Source organism: Rattus rattus, chromosome 4 (assembly GCF_011064425.1).
Source record: "Rattus rattus isolate New Zealand chromosome 4, Rrattus_CSIRO_v1, whole genome shotgun sequence".
Taxonomy (NCBI): domain Eukaryota; kingdom Metazoa; phylum Chordata; class Mammalia; order Rodentia; family Muridae; genus Rattus; species Rattus rattus.
The window spans coordinates 54,357,285-54,376,683 of record NC_046157.1 but is presented as its reverse complement, the minus strand read 5'-3'; the positions used below and the strand labels follow the sequence as shown (position 1 = coordinate 54,376,683).

Genomic DNA, 19,399 nt, shown 5'->3' with positions numbered 1-19,399 from the left:
ATGGGGAGATTCAACCCAGACACAGAGGAAGATGGGTGCATGCAACTAAGGACCAGGTAAACACCTACATAACGGGAATGTAGAAAAAAAGGATTATTAAGTTGTGGGATAGTTGGGGAACATGCCTAGCTATGTGGCCTAGGTGTTTGTAAATATATTTGAGTTTCAGAGTCATTATTTCTGAGAGCCTGGGGCCGGGAAGAAAAACCTGTGCTTACAGAAAACTCTTTACAACAGGAGATATCAATCTCCGTGTACATTTCATCTTTGGAGTTTTGATATTGTCCTGCAGTTCGTATAAAAGAATGTTCTGGGTTGGAGATTTAGCTCAGTGGTAGAGCGCTTGCTAGGCCCTCGGTTAGGTCCTCAGCTCCAAAAAAAAAAAAAAAATGTTCTTACCAAGGGTGTTGGGACAAAGGCCTTGGTGACAATCCCTCTGTCACAGGCTTGTGATCTGCAGATTTACACAAAATCTACAAATGACTGAGAATGCTGCCCAGACAGAAATAGTTTGAATCACAGGAGACAAGTTCTTTAGGGAAGGCGAAAGGTGAAACAAAAGGGGACTGGGAAGAACTGTCTCCACAGAAGGAGGAGGAAACTGGAAATGTAAGCGTGAGCTCCTGGTCTGCCTCTACCCACCCCTTACTCCACAGACATCTCTCCATGCTACCCAGAACTCAAAGTCTCAGGACACACGGAAGCCTACTAAGTCAAGCCAGGAATAGATTGGTAATCTAGCCATTCTGCAGGCTAAAGGAGGAACATCACAGACTAAGGGCTGCTTGGACTACAGCTCAGTTCCAGGCTGGACTGGGCAAATCAGTAAGAAGTGAGAACAGAGCAGAGTGTGGAGCTCATGGCATGGCACCTGCTTGCCCCCCTGACCAATCCCAGTACCACAAAAAACATCTCACCACCATTCCTGAGGAAACCAGTATCTCTGGATGGACTGCCCTTACTCTGACAATCAGACTCAAGCTACAATCCAGCATGTAACCAACAGGGTGGGAGACTACACTGCTGTAGGACTTTAATTTCTGGAGATGACGGCTCTCAGTGGAAGCAGTCTGGAATAGGGGGAAGCATTTCATGCTATGTCCCATGCTCCTTCCTAATCCCAGATCAATCCTAGACTCTGACTAGATTAAGAGTCAGGATACCTCAAAGCCATAGGACTTTGGAATATCAAAGTTGGGATACATTGTCTGATACATTAAACATTCAGATGACATATGCCTTCCCCCAAACCGATGTCATATGTCACAATTACATCCTAGCATCCTGCCTTAACAAATATACTTTTGCAAGTCACCAAAAGACAAGTTCAAATTTGGAATTCTTGGACTTTGAGTTCTGGGTAGCAGAGTGTATGTAGCAGGGTAGAGCTCGCTGCTTGCTTCTGGCCTTTTCTCTTTCCCCTACTCCTGGTTCTTCATCACACTGAGAGGCCTATGGCCAGCCCAGCTGTGTATCTTTAGTGACACTCTCCTTTTTGCCTATTTAGGCCCTGGAAACCATATAGGGCAATGATTTGGGTATTAGTGTTCTAAAACAGAAGTTCTCAGGCCGGGGTTACAGATCAGTGGTAGAACCCATGGTTACTATGTACAAGGACCCAGGTCTAACCCCTAGACACCCAGCTCTGATAAAGACGACTTGGTAATGTATGGAGGCATTTTCAGTTGTCACAAAATGGGACAACTTAACTTGGAGCTTGGAGGCAAAGGGAAGGATGCTTCCTGTGTGTTGTGAGAAGCAGGCATGATGCTACTAAGCATCCTGTGATGCACGGGGCCACTGCCACATTGTCTAGCCAAAGATGTCAACAGCACCAAGGTTGTAGAACACAAACACCATTAAGTATCCAACCATTAAGATTCTCAAATCCTGTTTTTGGAGGACAGGTGAGGTCCTAGGTGGAGGTACGTTTTTGGGCTTCATGGGGCAGATGCTGCCCTAGGAAGGGTACAAGACTTCTATAGCCCTGCTGGGGACCCCATTGTCCTGGAAGGCGGCCCAACTCTCTAATCCTGTGGATTGGGAAGCCCTTGCTTGGCTTTCCAGCCTCCAAACAAGATACCACTGCAGCTCGGTTTGAGCGCTTCAAGAGTGGTAATCATTGTCTGAGGGAGGCCCTTTGTACCCATGGCCTGCTTTCTCGGCAGGTTTACAATGGACTGAAATCCAACTCTCTAACTTCCTGGAACCCAAAGAAAGTCTGGCTTTGGACAAAGGCCCTTTGGCTGGGATTTGTGCTTATGTAATTCTTCCGTATGCATGCAAGTCATCTGGAGAATACTAGTGAGAATAAGGACAACCACAGATATGTAAGCCTTTTACCTTACACAGACGTATTTAACAATGGTCTAATACGGCCTTAAGCGTGATCAGTAAGGAAGCGGCAGTGAAAGATGACAAAACGTGACTGGAGTGCCTCAAGAAAAAATGTGAACTGTGTATCTCTCACAGAAGACACGCCTGGGCCGGCTATGTGCCTGTTTCCTTCAGTTGGATATGTGACCATCACTGCCTAGCAAGTGGTAAGAGTGACCACTCCCAGGCCCTCACAATATCCGACCAACTAACATTTACCCAGGAGGCCCTACCCTCTCTGAAGGCATGCAAGTGGTTAGCAATTGCTGAGAGATGAGGCTCTTCTGTGGTATAGTGTCTGTGTCCACCTATGCTCCTCTAAGTAACCCAAATAAACTTGTTTATCCACCATACTGATTTTGGGCAGAATTGTCATTTCTTCAGTTTTTCAGTACCTTTTCTGTCTGTGGTAAATAGAAGTAAGACTCCCAGGGCTGGAGAGATGGCTCAGCGGTTAAGAACACTGACTGTTCTTCCAGAGGTCCTGAGTTCAATTCCCAGCAACCACATGGTGGCTCACAATCATGTGATGGGATCCGATACCCTCTTCTGGTGTGTCTGAAGACAGCTACAGTGCACTCACATAAAATACATATTTAAAAGAAAAGAAAGAAATAAGACTCTCCAGGATAGTCATAGAGCAGAGCCCAGTGGTCTACATAAGTAGCTGTATCCCAGTGTGGCCAATCAGTTCCTCCTGTTTCTCTGGCCTAGAGTTAGGTTTCGGCATTTTGCCATCCTCAGAATTAAATCCTGCCTCCTGAGTGTAGCAGAACATGCAGTTTTATGCATGAGCTCTTGGGAGACCACAGAGATTTCAATTTTAAAAAGAGACAGTTTTCTTTTTTAGTTAAGAAACAACTTTAAAAAGAGATGGGGTTGGGGATTTAGCTCAGTGGTAGAGCGCTTGCCTAGGAAGCGCAAGGCCCTGGGTTCGATCCCCAGCTCCGAAAAAAAGAACCAAAAATAAAATTAAATAAAAAGAGACAATTCTGTTTTTAGTTAAGAATTCTCTCTCTTACTGATACCCTTTCTTGGCTCCAGGGACTCCCCATATATCTTTCTAGACATTTCTGAGAACTCAAGTAAATTATGGTGATGTCTCCCCACCTTTTTTTGTAGTTTGTACCCTTTTGCTCATTCCATACCGTCTTAGAAAATATCTTCCTTGAAGCACTATGTCTCACCCAGTGCATGGAGGTATCACAAATGACTTCATCAGGCATCTTGTTCTCCAGCTGCATGGCTGTCTGAGAACCACTTCAACAGGCAAGAGGAGACAGAATGTTACTAAGCAAGTAACACCAGCTGGGGATGGTGGGGCAGACGAGCAATCCTAGTTATTGGGGATGCTGAGACAGGAGGATCTCAAATGGAAGTTTAGTCCCTATCTCTAAAGTTAAAAGAAAGCCAGGTACACGCCTCTAACCCCAGCAACTGGGAGGCAGAGGCAGAGGCAGAGGCAGGGAGAGCCCTGTGAGTTTGAGGTCAGCCTGGTCTGCATAATGAGTTCTGTGATAGCCAAAGGTATACACGGTGTGATATTTTTAAAAGGAGGTGTGTCTAACTGGCAGAGCACATGTCTGTCACGAGGGGTGTGTGTGTGTCAAATCCCCAGTACCAGTAACAAAAACATTAGTGAAGAATAAGTAACGTGGTATGTGCCCAGGAATTAGAAACCTGCAGAGAGAAAAAAAAAAAAAAAAAAAAAAAAAAAAAAAAAAAAAAAAAGAAACCTGCAGAGACACAGGGGTGTGTCTGGAGATAGAACATGGGCTTTACACATATTACACCGAGCATCCATCTTGGCTCACCCCAACTTTCACACAGCAACTGCGGCGCGCTGCAAAGTCAGTCGCAATCCGCATTTCTAGACAGAGCGGCTTCAGACCTTCCAGGCGCGCACGCAGGCCTCGCCGAGGTTCTCGGTTTCCGCCGCGACTCGGCCGACGTCACAGTTAGAAGACAAAAGCGACTTTCCCAGCTCAGTCTCGACTCTGGAACTTTCTCAGTCCGCAAGCTCCTGAAGCTGGCGCTCCCTCAGCCCCGCCCCCAACGTGCCCCGCGGCCAGGGAACTTCAGGAAGGGTAGTCAGAAACCGCGGCTAGCGATTGGTTCCCTGCCAAGGTGGGAGTGGCCAGGCGCAGGCGTATAAAAGCTCCGCGGCGCTGGGCCCTCGTTTTGCACCTTCGTTTCCTGCGGCGGCTTCTGTCGTCTCCTTGATTTTTGCTCTCCCAGGTTCCGAGGCCGCCGCGCGTCTCCCGGGGAAGCATGGCGATGAAGGCCGTGTGCGTGCTGAAGGGCGACGGTCCGGTGCAGGGCGTCATTCACTTCGAGCAGAAGGCAAGGCCCGGGGCGCTGGGCGCAGGCCGCGGTGACGCGGGGCACCTGTGCGGGAGCACGCCACGCCCCCGCCGCGGCCTGAGCCCGTTAAATGCTGAGTCACCGCGGCCTTGAGGCAGGGGCCGGGCGCGGGAGAGGAGGCCGGGGCGCCGCGGGGCCTTCCGGGCGGGTTCCTCTTCGCGCCTCCGAGTGGCCCGGCCGGCCCGAGAGAGCGGGCTTGGCATCCGCTATCCCTCTGGGGCTGCTGCTTTTCCGGTGTCCCTGTCCCACATGGGCTCAGAGCCTTGTGGCCACCGGCTGCATTTGTTGTAAGAATATTTGAACCTGGTGGTGCCAAACCGGACTAACGCAGCAAGCAGAACGCATTTGTGGCATTTTAAAGCCAAGCCTTGGCTATATTAGGTCAGGGTCGTGCCGCAAGGGGGAAAGAAAAGAGATGGCCTTGGGCAGTTGTTTTGCCATCAAGAGCTCCAAGAAAGACCTGACTCTGGTTGTTCTCTACGACAGCGAGTCTCTGAGCACAATTTGAAAAGTATACAGAAATATTTTCGAAACTACTGCAATTCTGCAAAAACACATGCGTCACAAGGAAGATATTTGTGTGTGGTTAAGAGCGTGCTCAGAGCCTTAGGGAGGTTAACATTGTACTCCTTTTAATCCCGAGAGAGATATTTGATAAATGAGCGTTATGTGCTCTCTAAAGTGGTTTACATAAATGTGAGGAGACCGACACCATAGTGAATCCAAGTGTTTCCTTTATGAGGAGAACTGATAACGGGAATTTAGAGTTTTTCATAACTAGTCTCAGTTTCTTGGCATTTAAATGTATTTTGTTGTTTTCCTGTGTAAATTTTTTGTTTTTGTCCTTCTCTTCTTCCCACAGAATTCACTGTGAGACAGGGCTTTTTCCCCACCCTGAGAAAGCTGAAGACTAGCTAGGTCTACCCCCGTGTCCGAGTTTCTGTCGTTGTCCACCTTCCCAGAGCAGCTTGCAGCATTCTTTGGTGACGCTGCCCTTTGTACCCGATCAAACGATAGTTAAGCATTCCAGGTTGGCAGCTGTAACAACTTGGCTATCAAAACTGTTTGATTTAACCTGTTGCCAACTTTTCAAAATCATTTTTTTTCTACTCAAAGTTCCTAGTCCCTTATTTTGTTGAAAACGTTGGAGAGTTAAACTAGAAAGGTCCCGTATGAGTGTCCTTGTTTGTTGCAGTTGGTTGCTACAATTTCTGAAGTAATACTAAATTTGAATTTTGGATGTTCTTTTCTTTTTTGTTAAGTGGCAAATTCTCTAGATTTGGATGCCTAATGAGACTTTTTTTAAAAGTAGCTCTGGTTAGACCCAAATGGATCCCCACAGGCAGTAGGACACAATTATTTTCTGGCTACTGGATAAAATTATGGGAACTGATAAACATCACTGAATGTGGAGTAGAGGTTTCTGGGGCAGCCAGTGTTCTGTAAGAGTCAAGCCTGACACGGTGCAGTAGCCATCTATTCCCTAGTTCTGACATTGAGCTGCCCCTTTTTGTTCCTCTGGGTGCTTTTCAAGTGCTGTTGAGTCCAGGTGTCTGCACACGTGCATCTGGCAGCAAGTGTTAGGGAAGATGGGTAGGGAGGGAGAGGCCTAGAGCTAAGCAGCTCTAGAGTCACCCTGGAGGAAATGGGTCTACTTGGATTTGGACATAGGTTTGATTTTGTTTTGTTTTTTGACTTGTGCCTTTTACTGTGATTCAGAAGTATTAACACAAACTTGATGTCTTAATTTTTGTATTTTTTTTAAATAAAGGCAAGTGGTGAACCAGTTGTGGTGTCAGGACAGATTACAGGATTAACTGAAGGCGAGCATGGGTTCCATGTCCATCAATACGGGGACAATACACAAGGTAAGTCTTAATCTGTCTCTACCTGGCTGACTAGTGAGATGAATGGGACTGAGTCAGGACCAATTTTTAAAACCATCAATTTTTTTCTTTTTCTTTTAGATTAAGTTAAAATAACCACTTAGGTCAACCTCGGAAAATAGCCACAAAAGTATTTTAGTTAGTATCGAGTATTTCTTGACTCCTTAAGTGGGAAGGTGAGGGTAAATTTTCTCAAATGTGATTATAGCTTGACTTTAATATACAGAAACAAATACGCACCTTCCTTATTTTGGATAGTCCTTTGAGGTGTTTGGAGCTGGGGGAGGACAGCTATGCACGAGAGGCATAGTGGGACAGAAGTGACAAAAACTAAAGATTCAATATAAATGCTTAGAGTAAAATTTTTTATATTTGGGATTGGAATCGAGTCAGAAAATGTAGTGGCTTACATTGCATTTAGTGAACTTTTACCATATTGGAGTAATGATCTGTGTTTGTTTATAATCTTTTAAGAGCCTCATTCACGTTGCTAGAGCCTTTTCTTCCTTTCCCTCTTCTCCCCTGCTTTCCCCTCCCCACATAGTGCATGCTAGCCTGGAATCTGTGCTGGAGCTTAAACCATTTAGTCTTAGATGTGCAGGGCTAAAGGCCATCAACCTGTGTGCAATGTACAGTAATTTGGCCTACAGTTACTTATGTTTGGGTTTGACCCATTCGGATAATTACTAAAGCTCCATCAGTTGCTTTGCCTCTGGCCTGGTAGCTTTGGCTTGTTAAGTTCCTTCCAGAATCCTGCCCTGCACCTATTTCCTTGGTCTGGGTAGAAATTGTAAACTATGTAAGTCCTATTTCTGAGTTGTTGGTGCTGTTGAGATGTCCCTTAGCCCACATGTACACCTCTATGCTGTTCACCCCTGGAGTTGAGAAGTACAGCAGCCTTGGCGCTCGGGGATAATCTAAATCTGTCTGCCCCAAGTAAAAGCCAGATCAGATGGCGGGGCTGTTTGGTGGGGTAAGGTCTTGAAAGAGGTCTTAAAGGCAAAGATCTTTAAATGTGGGACTTTAACTTTAGAAGTGCCACTAAAGGTCGCATCTGTTCCAGTAGAGGAAGGAACCAGAGCTAGGCATGCTGTGACACTACCATGCTCCTGGCACTTGGAAGGCTAAGGTAGGAGGGTCATTAACTGCAGATATCATGGGCTGTGGTAGTGAGACCCTGTCTCAAATCACAAACACAGGTGACAGTCTAGTGAAAAAGCGGGTAGCTTGAAAATGCAAGGCCATACAGTCCAGCTATTTGTACCAGGGTGCTGCTTCCTGTTTGTATCACTCCAGCACATACCAGCTCCATGTTTGCTGTGTTGGAAGTTGTAAGAATGCCGATGTCATTACATACAGAGGTTTACTTCATAATCTGACTGCTGGTTTCTGGTAAATAGGCTGTACCACTGCAGGACCTCATTTTAATCCTCACTCTAAGAAACATGGCGGTCCAGTGGATGAAGAGAGGTGAGCAGCATTCTCTCTATGCATGGTGGTGGAGAGGGGTCTGTGGAAAACACCTGAAGACAGAACTGAGTGGTCTCACTGCCTCTTCTTTTGTATGTTTCCATTCACCCAACTCCCACATCCCCAAGTACTGGAATAGTTTATATTGGGTGAAGGAGCTGACAAATGTGGACTCTTAGTGATTTAGTTTTGTAGCATTTATTGAAGATGAACTAATACAAGTGCCAAAAGGAACCAATACAGAAAATATCATGGATAACAGTACTATCAGTCACTAGCAAAGTAAATCATTGTATAATATGATACTAATGCAGATAATAAAAACTAGTTGAGATTCCGTTTGTATGTGAAACCTTAGGAAAGTCCTACATTTAAAGAAGGGCTAGCTTGCTTTTGGAATGGAGGCCTGGGAGCAAACCTTTGCTAATCAGGAGCTGACATCCTTTGCGAAAGTCCTAGACCGTGGCTCTCTCCTTTAAACTGGAAGAGCTATGGGTCAAGGTATCCTGGCTACCTGTTTTGAAATTTGTGTTTCCAGACCTTTGTCTGGAAAAGCCATCATATTTGATAGTGTATGTGCACTCTTTAATCCACTCATAGCATTTGACTTCGATGTGAATTTAGCTATTGAACTCTATCGATGTGAAATAGATATCATTGCTTATCCACCTGGTGCTGTTTTAATGTTAGGCATGTTGGAGACCTGGGCAATGTGGCTGCTGGAAAGGACGGTGTGGCCAATGTGTCCATTGAAGATCGTATGATCTCACTCTCAGGAGAGCATTCCATCATTGGCCGTACTATGGTGGTAAGTTTCCATATAGTAGTAGATGTAGGATTTCTTCTAACATAGTTATGTACCTTTCCATGACTTCGTGGTGGTAGTTAAACTAGTTCCTAAAAGATCACATAAATTGGTAAGAGTTCAGAATAGGAAAAAATATTATTTTATTGGATGTAATAGTAAAGAATTAATTTGCCTAGGTCAGTTAAGAACGCTGTTCTGCTGAAGTGCGGTAGAAAGCTGGTTACATTTGATCAGACTGGATCTGAGTTGAGGATACAATAGTTCTTTAGTTTAAAACAGCTGGATTTTCTTGCCATGATTGCCCCCTTACAGTTAATCATTTCGTTGAGCTTAAAATCTGCGATGGATGTCAGTATTCAAGTCTGCAGGTTATCGCTTGGTTACCATATGGGAGCCGTCTTCCCAAGTTACCCTCGGGAGATGAATCTGGTTCATGCAGAACACCAAGTAGTAAAAGCTCTTGCCCACTTCGGGCAGCTAACTTTTCAGTAGGCACTTCCTTTCAGTTGACCCTTTATCCTTAGAATTTTCTTCAGCCCTATTGGTGAAGCAGAACAATCATTCATAAATGTTCTAAAAATAAAATTTAAAATCTTGTTGCTAAGTAAAGATATTTAGAATTGCCTCTTACATGTAGGCCTATAGTTCACTCACCAAGAGATTTTGATAGAGAAGTTTGTAAGAATGACTGCTGTACAGTGGGGTGAGGGTGAGGGCTAAGATCAGCATGTGCCTGGTAGTTATTTGGGTCCTTAGTATTCATCTAGAAATAGCCACGAGCAAGGAAACACTTAGTAGTCTGCTTTTAACTGATAGCATAAAAATTAGCATTGATTTACTAATAGATTTGAACATTTTCTAATATACATGGTCCTTTGAAGTATTGCTGGGAAGAAGTGCTAATTACTTGATCACCGAAACCTAAATGTTCTTCATTCTTTTCAAAGGTCCACGAGAAACAAGATGACTTGGGCAAAGGTGGAAATGAAGAAAGTACAAAGACTGGAAATGCTGGAAGCCGCTTGGCTTGTGGTGTGATTGGGATTGCCCAATAAACATTCCCTATGTGGTCTGAGTCTCAGACTCATCTGCTGTCCTGCTAAACTGTAGAAAAAAACCAAACCATTAAACTGTAATCTTAACAGTTGTTAAATGTGTGACTCCTTTGACTTGCTCTAAGGACTTGCAGTAAGAGGTGACTGACGATGTTTGGAGGATGTGTAGAACTTTCTGAATGTGTACCACTCATTGAACTAAAATCTGTTGTTTCTGTACCAGACTACACTGGTGTTAAGCTGAAATTCTCATTCAAGCCTCTCTGTGTGTGTATGTGTATATGAGAGAGAGAGAGACTGAGAGACTGAGACTTATTTAGAGCCTCGAGAGATACTTATTTCAAGCCTATTAATGTATACCAAAAAAGACCTAAGCTCTATACATTGAGCATCAACAACAGACTCAATGAGGCTCTCATAGTATTTCATTTCGAAAGTGTTTCATGTGGTATCATCAAAATGATGTGTGGTAGCCCAAACCGGATTTGATCTTAGAAAATTTTCTGCCCTTTGTTATCATCAGAGAAATTACTGAAAGCTCTCTTTAAGATTCAGAGTACCTAACCTTATTTTAAAATCGTATTAGAGTTAGAAGCCATGATTTAAGATAAAGCCCTTTAGTAAACTTGTATCAAACTCATAAAAGGCAAATAGGTAGCCTCAGCTAGCCAAGTTTAATACCTCCTCTACCTGCCAAGTGAAGTTGGTACCACCTGTTTTTTTTAAGGTTGGCACTCAGGAAATACATAGCACTGGGAGATGAGACCAAGTGGTTCTGGAGGTTGTGGCTAAATCGACTTTTACAGCCTCAGTTAATGAAACCGAGTACCTTAATAAATACATCCCAAGAAAGAGCTTTGTAAGGGAAATATTAACCTAAAAGGCTCGTGACTATTTGGAACAGTTCAACTGAAATATTTCTGACAAATTTGGTGTAAACCATAGTCCTCTTAATTTTTCAAATACAAAACACTGAAAATTGGAAAAAAATAAGTTTCCAGGTTTAAAAATTTTAAGTTTAAATTTCCAATTTAAGATTGCTTATAAGGAATGCATCCGTACGCAGTTCTGTTGAAGTTTCAGGTAAATCATACATAACTTATTTCCTTAATGAAGTTTTGATGGGGTGTGTATGTATGTGTGTGCGTGTGTGACTCAATGCAGACTAACTTGGGAAGCATCTGGTGGAATCACAAACCGGTGTTTATCAGCTCATTTCTCGGTATTTTTAGTTGGAAATACAAGCTGCAAGTCTGTCCTTGGAATCTGGCTTTGAATAGTCAGGTGCATGTTTTAGCATCTTCCCAGAAATATTCTAGTAGGGACTTAAAAAGCCCAAGTAGGGTCACCATAAAAACCAGAACCTGGCATAGCTACAGACACATTTCTTACCATCATTAGGAAGATCTTAAAGAGTTAAATGTCAAGTGGGAGCATCAAAAAGGAGCTTCTCAGTACTCTAAGGTCTGATGAATTATTTTTGTTTAGCCTAGCACCTTGTAGTTTTAAAATCACATTTTCAGGATGTGTGCAATGAGAGGAAAACACCTGTTCTTCCACCTGTTTTGTCCCTGGGATCACACAGGCCATCAGGATTGGCAGAAAGTGTCTTTACTGGCCAAGTCCTCTTGTCTTTCAAATGTAATTTGATGAAAGGAACTTCCAGACTGTAAATAAGAGGTGCTCAACCTGTGGGTCACAACCCCTTTGGAACTTATATCATCTGCTTATCAGATATTTACAATCCATAATAGCCAAAATTAGTTGTAAAATAACAAAAATAATTTTATGGTTAGCGGTCGGCACAGCATGAGATATTAGAGAGTCACAGCATTGGGAAGGCTGAGAACCACTGCTGTAAATAAATACCTAGCATTAAGTCCCCGACTCTAGACACCACCACCCCACCTTCTTGGGGTTTTTTGGTTTTTTTTGACAGGATTTCTGTGTTTAGCTGCTTTTACTGTCCTGGAATTCACTGTGTAGACCAGGCTGGCCTTGTCTCACAAAAGATCCACCTTGCCTTTGCCTCCTGGGGGCTGGGATTAAAGGTGTGTACCACCACCTGGCAAAATTTGTTTGGGTAAACTCTTTTTGGTTTCTTGAGACAGGGTCTGTGTAGCCCTGGCTGTCCTGAACTTGCTCTGTAGACCAAGCTGGTCTTGAATTCAGAGATGCACCTGCCTCTGCCTTCGCTGGGATTAAAGGTGTGCACTACGACCCACTGGGCTCGGACGACACTTTTATGTCAGTGCTTCCAATAAATACTATTAGAGTCTTGGTTTGGCTTCACAAGTAGCAGCAAAGGTTCAGTGTACTTCTTGGGCTATTGAAGATGGTAAAGACAACAGGCAAAGCTTACAAGAAATGTCATACTGTACTTAAGTCTATAAAAAGCTTTCTGGTTGCATATGTTAACACGGGCCTCATTTTACACCTTGGAAATTTCAATGGGATGATTATAAACACGTCAACCTTCTAAATAAGTAATGCCCAAGCAATCAGGTAATTTATAGTATAATGTATAATGTTGGGAATCCAATTATTTCCCCTAACAAATCTCCTTTACAAATTAATTAGGGCAACATTACCACAAAGCCAAGAGGGAAAAAAGAACTGACCTGCAGACACAAATTTCTTAGTTGAACTTTAAGATCACTAACCTTTACCTTATGGTCAAAATACTAAAAGTCAAAAGAATAAAACTCCAAGCACTGGCAAATACTACGTAAGTGTCTTTCTTTCCCCATCAAAGAAGTCTAATTTAGACTCCAACAATTATTAACAGCTCAATCTTTGATGGTTAACATCCGTTCCATCTTAATGCAGTGTATGAAGAATAGCACACATTAAAGTTTGTTACGAAAATAGAGTTTATTAAAAACATCCCTATTGTTTGAGGAGCTTTTCACCGTTACCTTTTCTTAAATTAAAAAAAAAAAAAATAGAGAGCACTTCTAATTAGGATTTGTAAACTTTTAAAAGTCAAAACTTTTAAAAAGTTACAGCAAAAAAAGGGGTAATATATCTTCAGTATTTTTTGTTATTTTGTGGCTATTTTTAAATAGAAGGAAAGCAATCAAATTGCTCACAATCCCCACCAACTACTGTGGAGTGATGTAGCAGGAGCGAATATTATACAGCATCTGTACACCTCACGTTCTATACCCAAGTGTCACTGTCACATTCTGTCAAATCCAGTCTCTAGCGAGGAGCCTCTGCTGCTGAGCCAGAATCCTTCTCAGGTTCAACGGATGAGGTAGCCTCAGCAGGTGACTCTTCAGGTTTTACCACTGTGGCCATGGCCTCCCCCTTATTAAGTTCTGAAACAGTGTCTGTGTTTCCCACTTGGCTAAGGGGAGCTTCGACAGCTTTGTTACCACCTGCCCTGTCTGCCACCTCGTGCTTCTCCTTTCCTCTACTTTCTTCCTTCTCTCTACGGGACTCTCTATCTCTAGAATCCCTGTCTCTGTCCCGATGCCCACTAGAGCGTCTACTTCTCTCTTCCAAGTCTCTGTGTCTGTCCCGCTCAGGGCTCCTCCTTCCCCACTCTCTCCTTTCACGGTTGCTATTATCTCTCTCGTCACTACGGCTCCCATACCGCTCCCGGTCATTTTCCACCCTACTTCCAAAAGATCTTCTTCCAAACCTTTCTTGGTCTCTACCTGAGTTGAACTGCTGCCTGTTATCATTTCTAAACTGCTGTGGCTGCTGCTGAGCTGGCGCTGGCTGCTGGGATGGCGCTGGCTGCTGCTGTGTCTGTGACTGCTGTGGTGGTGGTTGCTGCTGCTGCTGCTGCTGCTGTTGCTGCTGCTGCTGCTGCTGTTGCTGCTGCTGCTGCTGCTGCTGCGGTTGTTGTTGCCTTCCATCTCGGTCTTCTGATCCTCCTGGGCCTGGGCCTGGGCCCCCAAGCCCTGGCATTCCACCAGGCCTAACAAAGGGGCCATGTGGTGGGAAAGGCCCTTTCATTCCATGAGGTGGAGGCATAGCAAAGCCCCCTGGTCCTGGTGGCGGACCCCTGTGCATCATGTGAGGTGGCATGGGCCGAGGTGGCATCATAGGGAACCGTTGCAAGTGTGGTGGAGGCATTCCTGGGGGGCGCTGGAGTGGGATCAGGCCGGGTCTGGCCCCGAGAAGACCGGTAGAGGGTGCCTGGAGCCCAATCACAGGACCAGGTGCAACTCCTTGAGTGCCTGAAAGAGAACACAAAGAAAAGTGTAAATGCAGTCTGCATTTAGCTGTCTCTGGTGGACGTGGAAAGAGAAGTAAAAGGCAGTCAGTCCTAAGCCAATTTCACTGTGAATTCTGCTGACCTAACCCTGGGCTAGCCAGTAACTAAGGTTCACTGTCTAGGCAGCCATTACAGGCAGAGGGCAGAATACGGAGGGACAGCTGTGGTCTTGGAATTGTCACTTGTCCTCTCTAGCAGCCCTCCTCAGAAGCTGTTTTATCAACACTTAAGACAGTTAAGTCTGACTATGATATGTTCAGTGAGATCAAGGAAGGCCTGCATTCATTCACTGTCGGCTACTTAAAACAGCATAAGGCCATGGTCAGTGTTCTCTCAGCCCAAGCATACAGTCTGATTTCATGTCTTAATGTGCCTACGTGAAGAGGCCCATGACTTAAAGCATCTGTCCCGGACGCTCCATGGAGTTATTATGAATAGGCACAACGGTCCTAGGACAGATAACACAACGTTGTTGGCCATGTGGGGCCCTCAGCAACACAGCCTCTCTTCCTCCAAAGACAGGAAGACTGGCACACTGGCACTGTTTGTAAATCACACTTGCCCATTGCTTTTCCTGCTGGTTTACCAAAGAGTCTGCTCATTCCGGCTCAAGAATCCTGAAAGCTCAACAACCCAGCATTTATAGTAGCAGGGTTAAGGCTTTGTTTTGGTCCTGATAAATCGGCATTGAATCTCCTTCTCTCCAAATCCAAAGACCAAATGGCACTGTGACGAAGAGGGATTCTGATAGTAGAAAAGGGTCTAGAGGGCTGGAGAGATGGCTCAGTGGTTAAGAGCACTGACTGCTCTTCCTGAGGTCCTGAGTTCAAATCCCAGCAACCACATGGTGGCTCACAACCATCTGTAATGGGATCCAATGCCCTTTTCTGGTGTGTCTGAACAGCTACAGTGTATTTACATATAATAAATAAATCTTAAAAAAAAAAAGAAAGAAAAGGGTCTAGACAGTAAAGGACAATGGTCACACCTTCGCCCATGTACCACAGAAGTCTGATAAAGTTATAGCTTATGACCATCAGCTGACAACGGTCAGAAGTGCCTGTGTGACAGAAATACGTCGTAATTTTAGGTTTACAAGTAGAGTCAACTTACATCTACCCATTGTAGAAAATTAGTAAAGTAAGTCCTGAAAGTTCCTACATTTTCTGTATGCACAGTCATACTAAGGGTGAACCGGAATTCCCATCCCAGTTGCCACTCCTCATAACGTATGAGCTAATGTATGAAACACTGTAAGCTCAGAGACTCGGAGCCACACACAGTGTATGAGTGCACCAAGATGAGCATCCCTCAGGAACTACTTTGGATATCCACTTGAGTAGGCCAAGAAGGGGAAAGGACTGCCTGCCACTTTAAATGGTAAAACTTGCCTGCTCGGGTAACTGGACATTGTTACTCTACACATTTTGTTTAGAAAAGTGATTTTCTAGGACTACGCAGAACATCTTTAAATATAGCATCAATTACGCTTTAAGTCTTTTACTAGCTGAGAAGACCTTAAGGCCAATCAAACTCCAACTGGGTGGCCATGAGTGGGCAAATGTGACAAGGACTGAGAGAATGTCCTGAGACAACTCTAGCCAACACTCTGGACTACCAGCTTGACTAAGGCCAGCATACTGAAGTGGCAAACTTAGTATTTTTAGTACACTGAGAATATGTCTCACAAAAGCACCTACAACACACCATCCCTCCCACTTAGCAGGGCCCCTTACATAATCCCAAGCACCGTACGGAAAGGGTAGAGGAACCCAAACACCACTAGACTTGACTTTGCTATCATCTTTTATTAGAAAGTTTATCTTCAAGGAGTTAAGGACCAATGCTTACTGTTAGGCTGGTTTGTCATCTTCTAGTGCTCACTACAGGTTCACCGCAACAACCTCAAAACACTAAACATTCAGTCAAGTCTGAGAAAGCAAAACCATTCATGTAGGGTCATGGGGAGGTCCTCAACCACCAACCTGACTGGATTGGAAATGCAAGACCAATCCCACACCACAGATAGGATAAAAATGAAAATCTTTATTAACGTAAACCAGTTCCTATGATTAGTCTCATAAATCCTTCACAGGATGGATTTAAGATGTGCAGGAATAAACTTGGCCAATGGTAATCATGTACCGAATGAAATTAAGAAAAAACAAAACAAACCCCTGCCCAATCTACTGCACAAGTGTAAATGCTTCTATTTGACATTTGCTGTAAATATTACACAACTGAACCCTTGTCCTTTTGTTAGCAATGCTGGGAAGACATGTTGGATGGGATGGGCTCTTAAGATGCTGAGAAACTCCAAAGTCCCTTCAAGGCAGCTTTTTTTTTTTTTTTTTTTTTTTTTATTTTTGCAGTAACAGCACACTACTTCTGTAATAAAGGGTATAACTAAAATGGTAAGGTAAATCCTGCAACAGGCACACAGGCCGACAAATGCTAACTTTTCAGGGGATTTTCAGGCCAGCATTACACAGCAGTGAAATATAGAAAAGATACGTGAAATCCACAAAGAGCAATTAGGTTTGTCTAGAGTAAGCTGTGCAGCACTGCTGAGTTCCGTACTTTTCAAAAAGCAACTACTTAATACACCAAAATTTTACTATGAACTCATTTAGGTTGGGAGTTAAAACCAAATCTTCCTTTCAATTGCTACAGATGCCACAGCAAGATGCTAACAGTACAGAAAGGTGGGGTTGATAGACAATGGAGACTTAGTGGGAACACAAAAGAGGGCTGGGTTGGTACCAGACCAGTATGGGTAAGGGAAGATGTGACTAGGCAGAGGTTCACTCACTCACTGTTCAAGAGAACTGCAGGAGGGTGGCCTTGGGTGCAGAGAGGAGAACCTCTCTACAGAAAGGTTTATGAAGCTGACCAGGTGGGCCAAGGCAGTGCAGGGACCTTGAATGTCATGATAAATAACTTAAGTCTTTGCCTAATTAGTGGAGGAAGCTAGAGTGGGATCCTGGGCAGATGAATGATCCTGCTGTTCTGAAAACAAACAAACAAACAAACAAACAAACAATCCCAACTTTCTAGTAAGTGGTGTACAGAAAGCAAAGAGGGTCACACCATTGCACTAGTGGTTAGGTTCTTACCCTCACGCATCTTCGAATGACAACGGGCTAAACTGTAAGTCAGGGGCTAGGGCAGGAGATACACTGAGAACAGCTAGTGGGCAGGGCTGAATCTGGGATTAAGACACATAGACCTCTGTATGAATGAAGGTGTCAATGCAAGATCAAGAACAATGTTAGGGGACTAATGAGAAAGGTCACATCTTAGCGCTGAACACTTGGACAGCCTTGCTGAATATGCAGGCAAGCAACAGATGATGTTTGCAGTCAGAGCAGAATCACAGCATTAATATTGGCCAAACAAAGAAAGATCTTAGACCAGAGAAGGCAACACAACACACACACTTTAGAAATTTCTAGTAAAGCCAGGTTTGGGAGATTGAAAAATAAAGGGGGGGGGGAATCCAAATGTCTGCCTATAATCCCAGAACTCAGAATGTGGAGGCAGGAGGATGGTAGGCTAGCTAGGGTTAGAAAGCAAGGCTGGGGGTGAGGTAGAGGTGGTAACAACAAAACAAAAACTGAAGCTAAACTCAAAATAACTGCGTTTCCTAATCATCTCCAAAATGGCTGCTTCAGGTAAATCAGACACAGCTACGGCAAAAGAAATGATGAAAGGGCTTGGGGGGGTGGCGGTGGGGGTGGGACAGACAGAAATTTCTGAAGGTGAAAAGGACATATAAACACAGGGCTTTCAGCTGAAGCTGAAACAGAGGGCACAGATTAAATAGATCTTTAAAGAACAGCAGGGATCTCCACGTGCAGAGATGAGGGCTGAGAGAGCAAGTTCGCAAGGCAAAGAATCTGATCCCCCATCTCTACTGGCCCAAGCTGGTCTTCCCTTTACTGAAAAACCAGGCATTTGACAGGCATTCCCAGCCACTGCCTCCACTTCTCGCAGGTAAAACTTCATCACTGGTAATTACTTAACTCACATTCCAGCCACCCTGTTCACTCTCCTCTCTGAGATTATGTTCTTAACCCCAACCCCACCAAGCCTACACCTCCAAGTCCCCCTTAGTCCTCGATTCTCATCATGGCTACCTAAAAAAACTCCAACACCAGTTTGATATTTTTTTAAAAACTGTGGTATTTGGGACTGATTACAGGCCCTGCCATTGAGTCACATTTTGATCCCCAATATCCATTTTAAACCTGGGTCTAAGCATGGCTGTCACTTGAACCCCAAGTATACTGACTTGCCTCCTCAAGAGATTTCCTAAACACAAAACCACACGCTCTCCTCTGCCCAGCAACCTTACATTTTCCTAACACACACTCCCACATCCAGGCTATCTATTTCATTTCTAATTGATCTATTTATAACTTTAAAAGGTAACATTTCTACATTCTCTAGTGTGCTCATACAAAAACTTGAAGCCATGTTTTCTGCATATATATATATATGAAAAGAAAGCTGGCTCCATTAGCTGTCATCTCCCTCCCTTCCTCCCCCCCCCCTGCCCAGCCCACCCAGCTACTTTTTATTTCTGTGAACTTGCCTGTTAGCCAACATTTCATAAAATGGAATCATATGTCATACAATACGTAGTCCTTTGTGAGTGGCTCCTTCCACTTGGCATTTTTCCAAGGTTCATCCAAGTCGTGTAGCACAAACAAGTACTTCACTTATTATCAGTCTTCCATTATGTGAACACACCATTTTCTATTTTTATTGTACTTGGTTTTTGCAGTGTTTTGTCCTTTTTTGTTTTCTTGCACCTGTGACAGCTGGATTCATCCACTCCTCCCTATTAACCTATTGCACCCTTCTTTCTCGTATCAGCCTTTCCAGAACCACCCACTATCTATGAATAAAACCAAAGATAACCCCCTTTCTCTGCCATCTTTCAGCATTCAACCATGTGTGTTCCTAAAAACTAACTCTCCTCAGGGATTTAAACCCAACCAACATCCCATTTTCTCCTGTCCCTACATGACCAAACTTATCACCTTCATTTTAAGGGCTAATGTCAAAGGCTCAGCACTTTGTTTTCTCAGACAGCATCTTGCTGCTTATTACAGGTTGTCCTTAAACTTAGGTTCCTCCTGTTTCTATGTCCTGGGTTTTGGGACTGCACAGCCCTAAGCCACCACAGCAAGATTTAGGAGTT

The 19,399-nt window shown here is 44.0% G+C and overlaps 2 protein-coding genes across 2 annotated transcripts in view; one reads left to right on the top strand and one right to left on the bottom strand.

Moving 5' to 3' along the window:
- Positions 1-4,517: 4,517 nt before the first annotated feature.
- On the top strand, positions 4,518-10,052 carry Sod1 (superoxide dismutase 1). Its single transcript, XM_032900460.1, has 5 exons — positions 4,518-4,719; positions 6,512-6,608; positions 8,027-8,096; positions 8,787-8,904; positions 9,852-10,052. The coding sequence occupies exons 1-5, from the start codon at positions 4,648-4,650 to the stop codon at positions 9,957-9,959; spliced, it is 465 nt and encodes a 154-aa protein (XP_032756351.1). The 5' UTR covers positions 4,518-4,647; the 3' UTR covers positions 9,960-10,052.
- Positions 10,053-12,814: 2,762 nt separating this feature from the next.
- Positions 12,815-19,399, bottom strand: part of Scaf4 (SR-related CTD associated factor 4) — a 55,959-nt gene continuing 49,374 nt past the window's right edge. Inside the window, exon 20 of the mRNA XM_032900459.1 lies at positions 12,815-14,152. Coding sequence (XP_032756350.1) covers positions 13,164-14,152 — 989 coding nt within the window. The 3' untranslated portion in view covers positions 12,815-13,163. The remainder of the gene's footprint in view (positions 14,153-19,399) is intronic.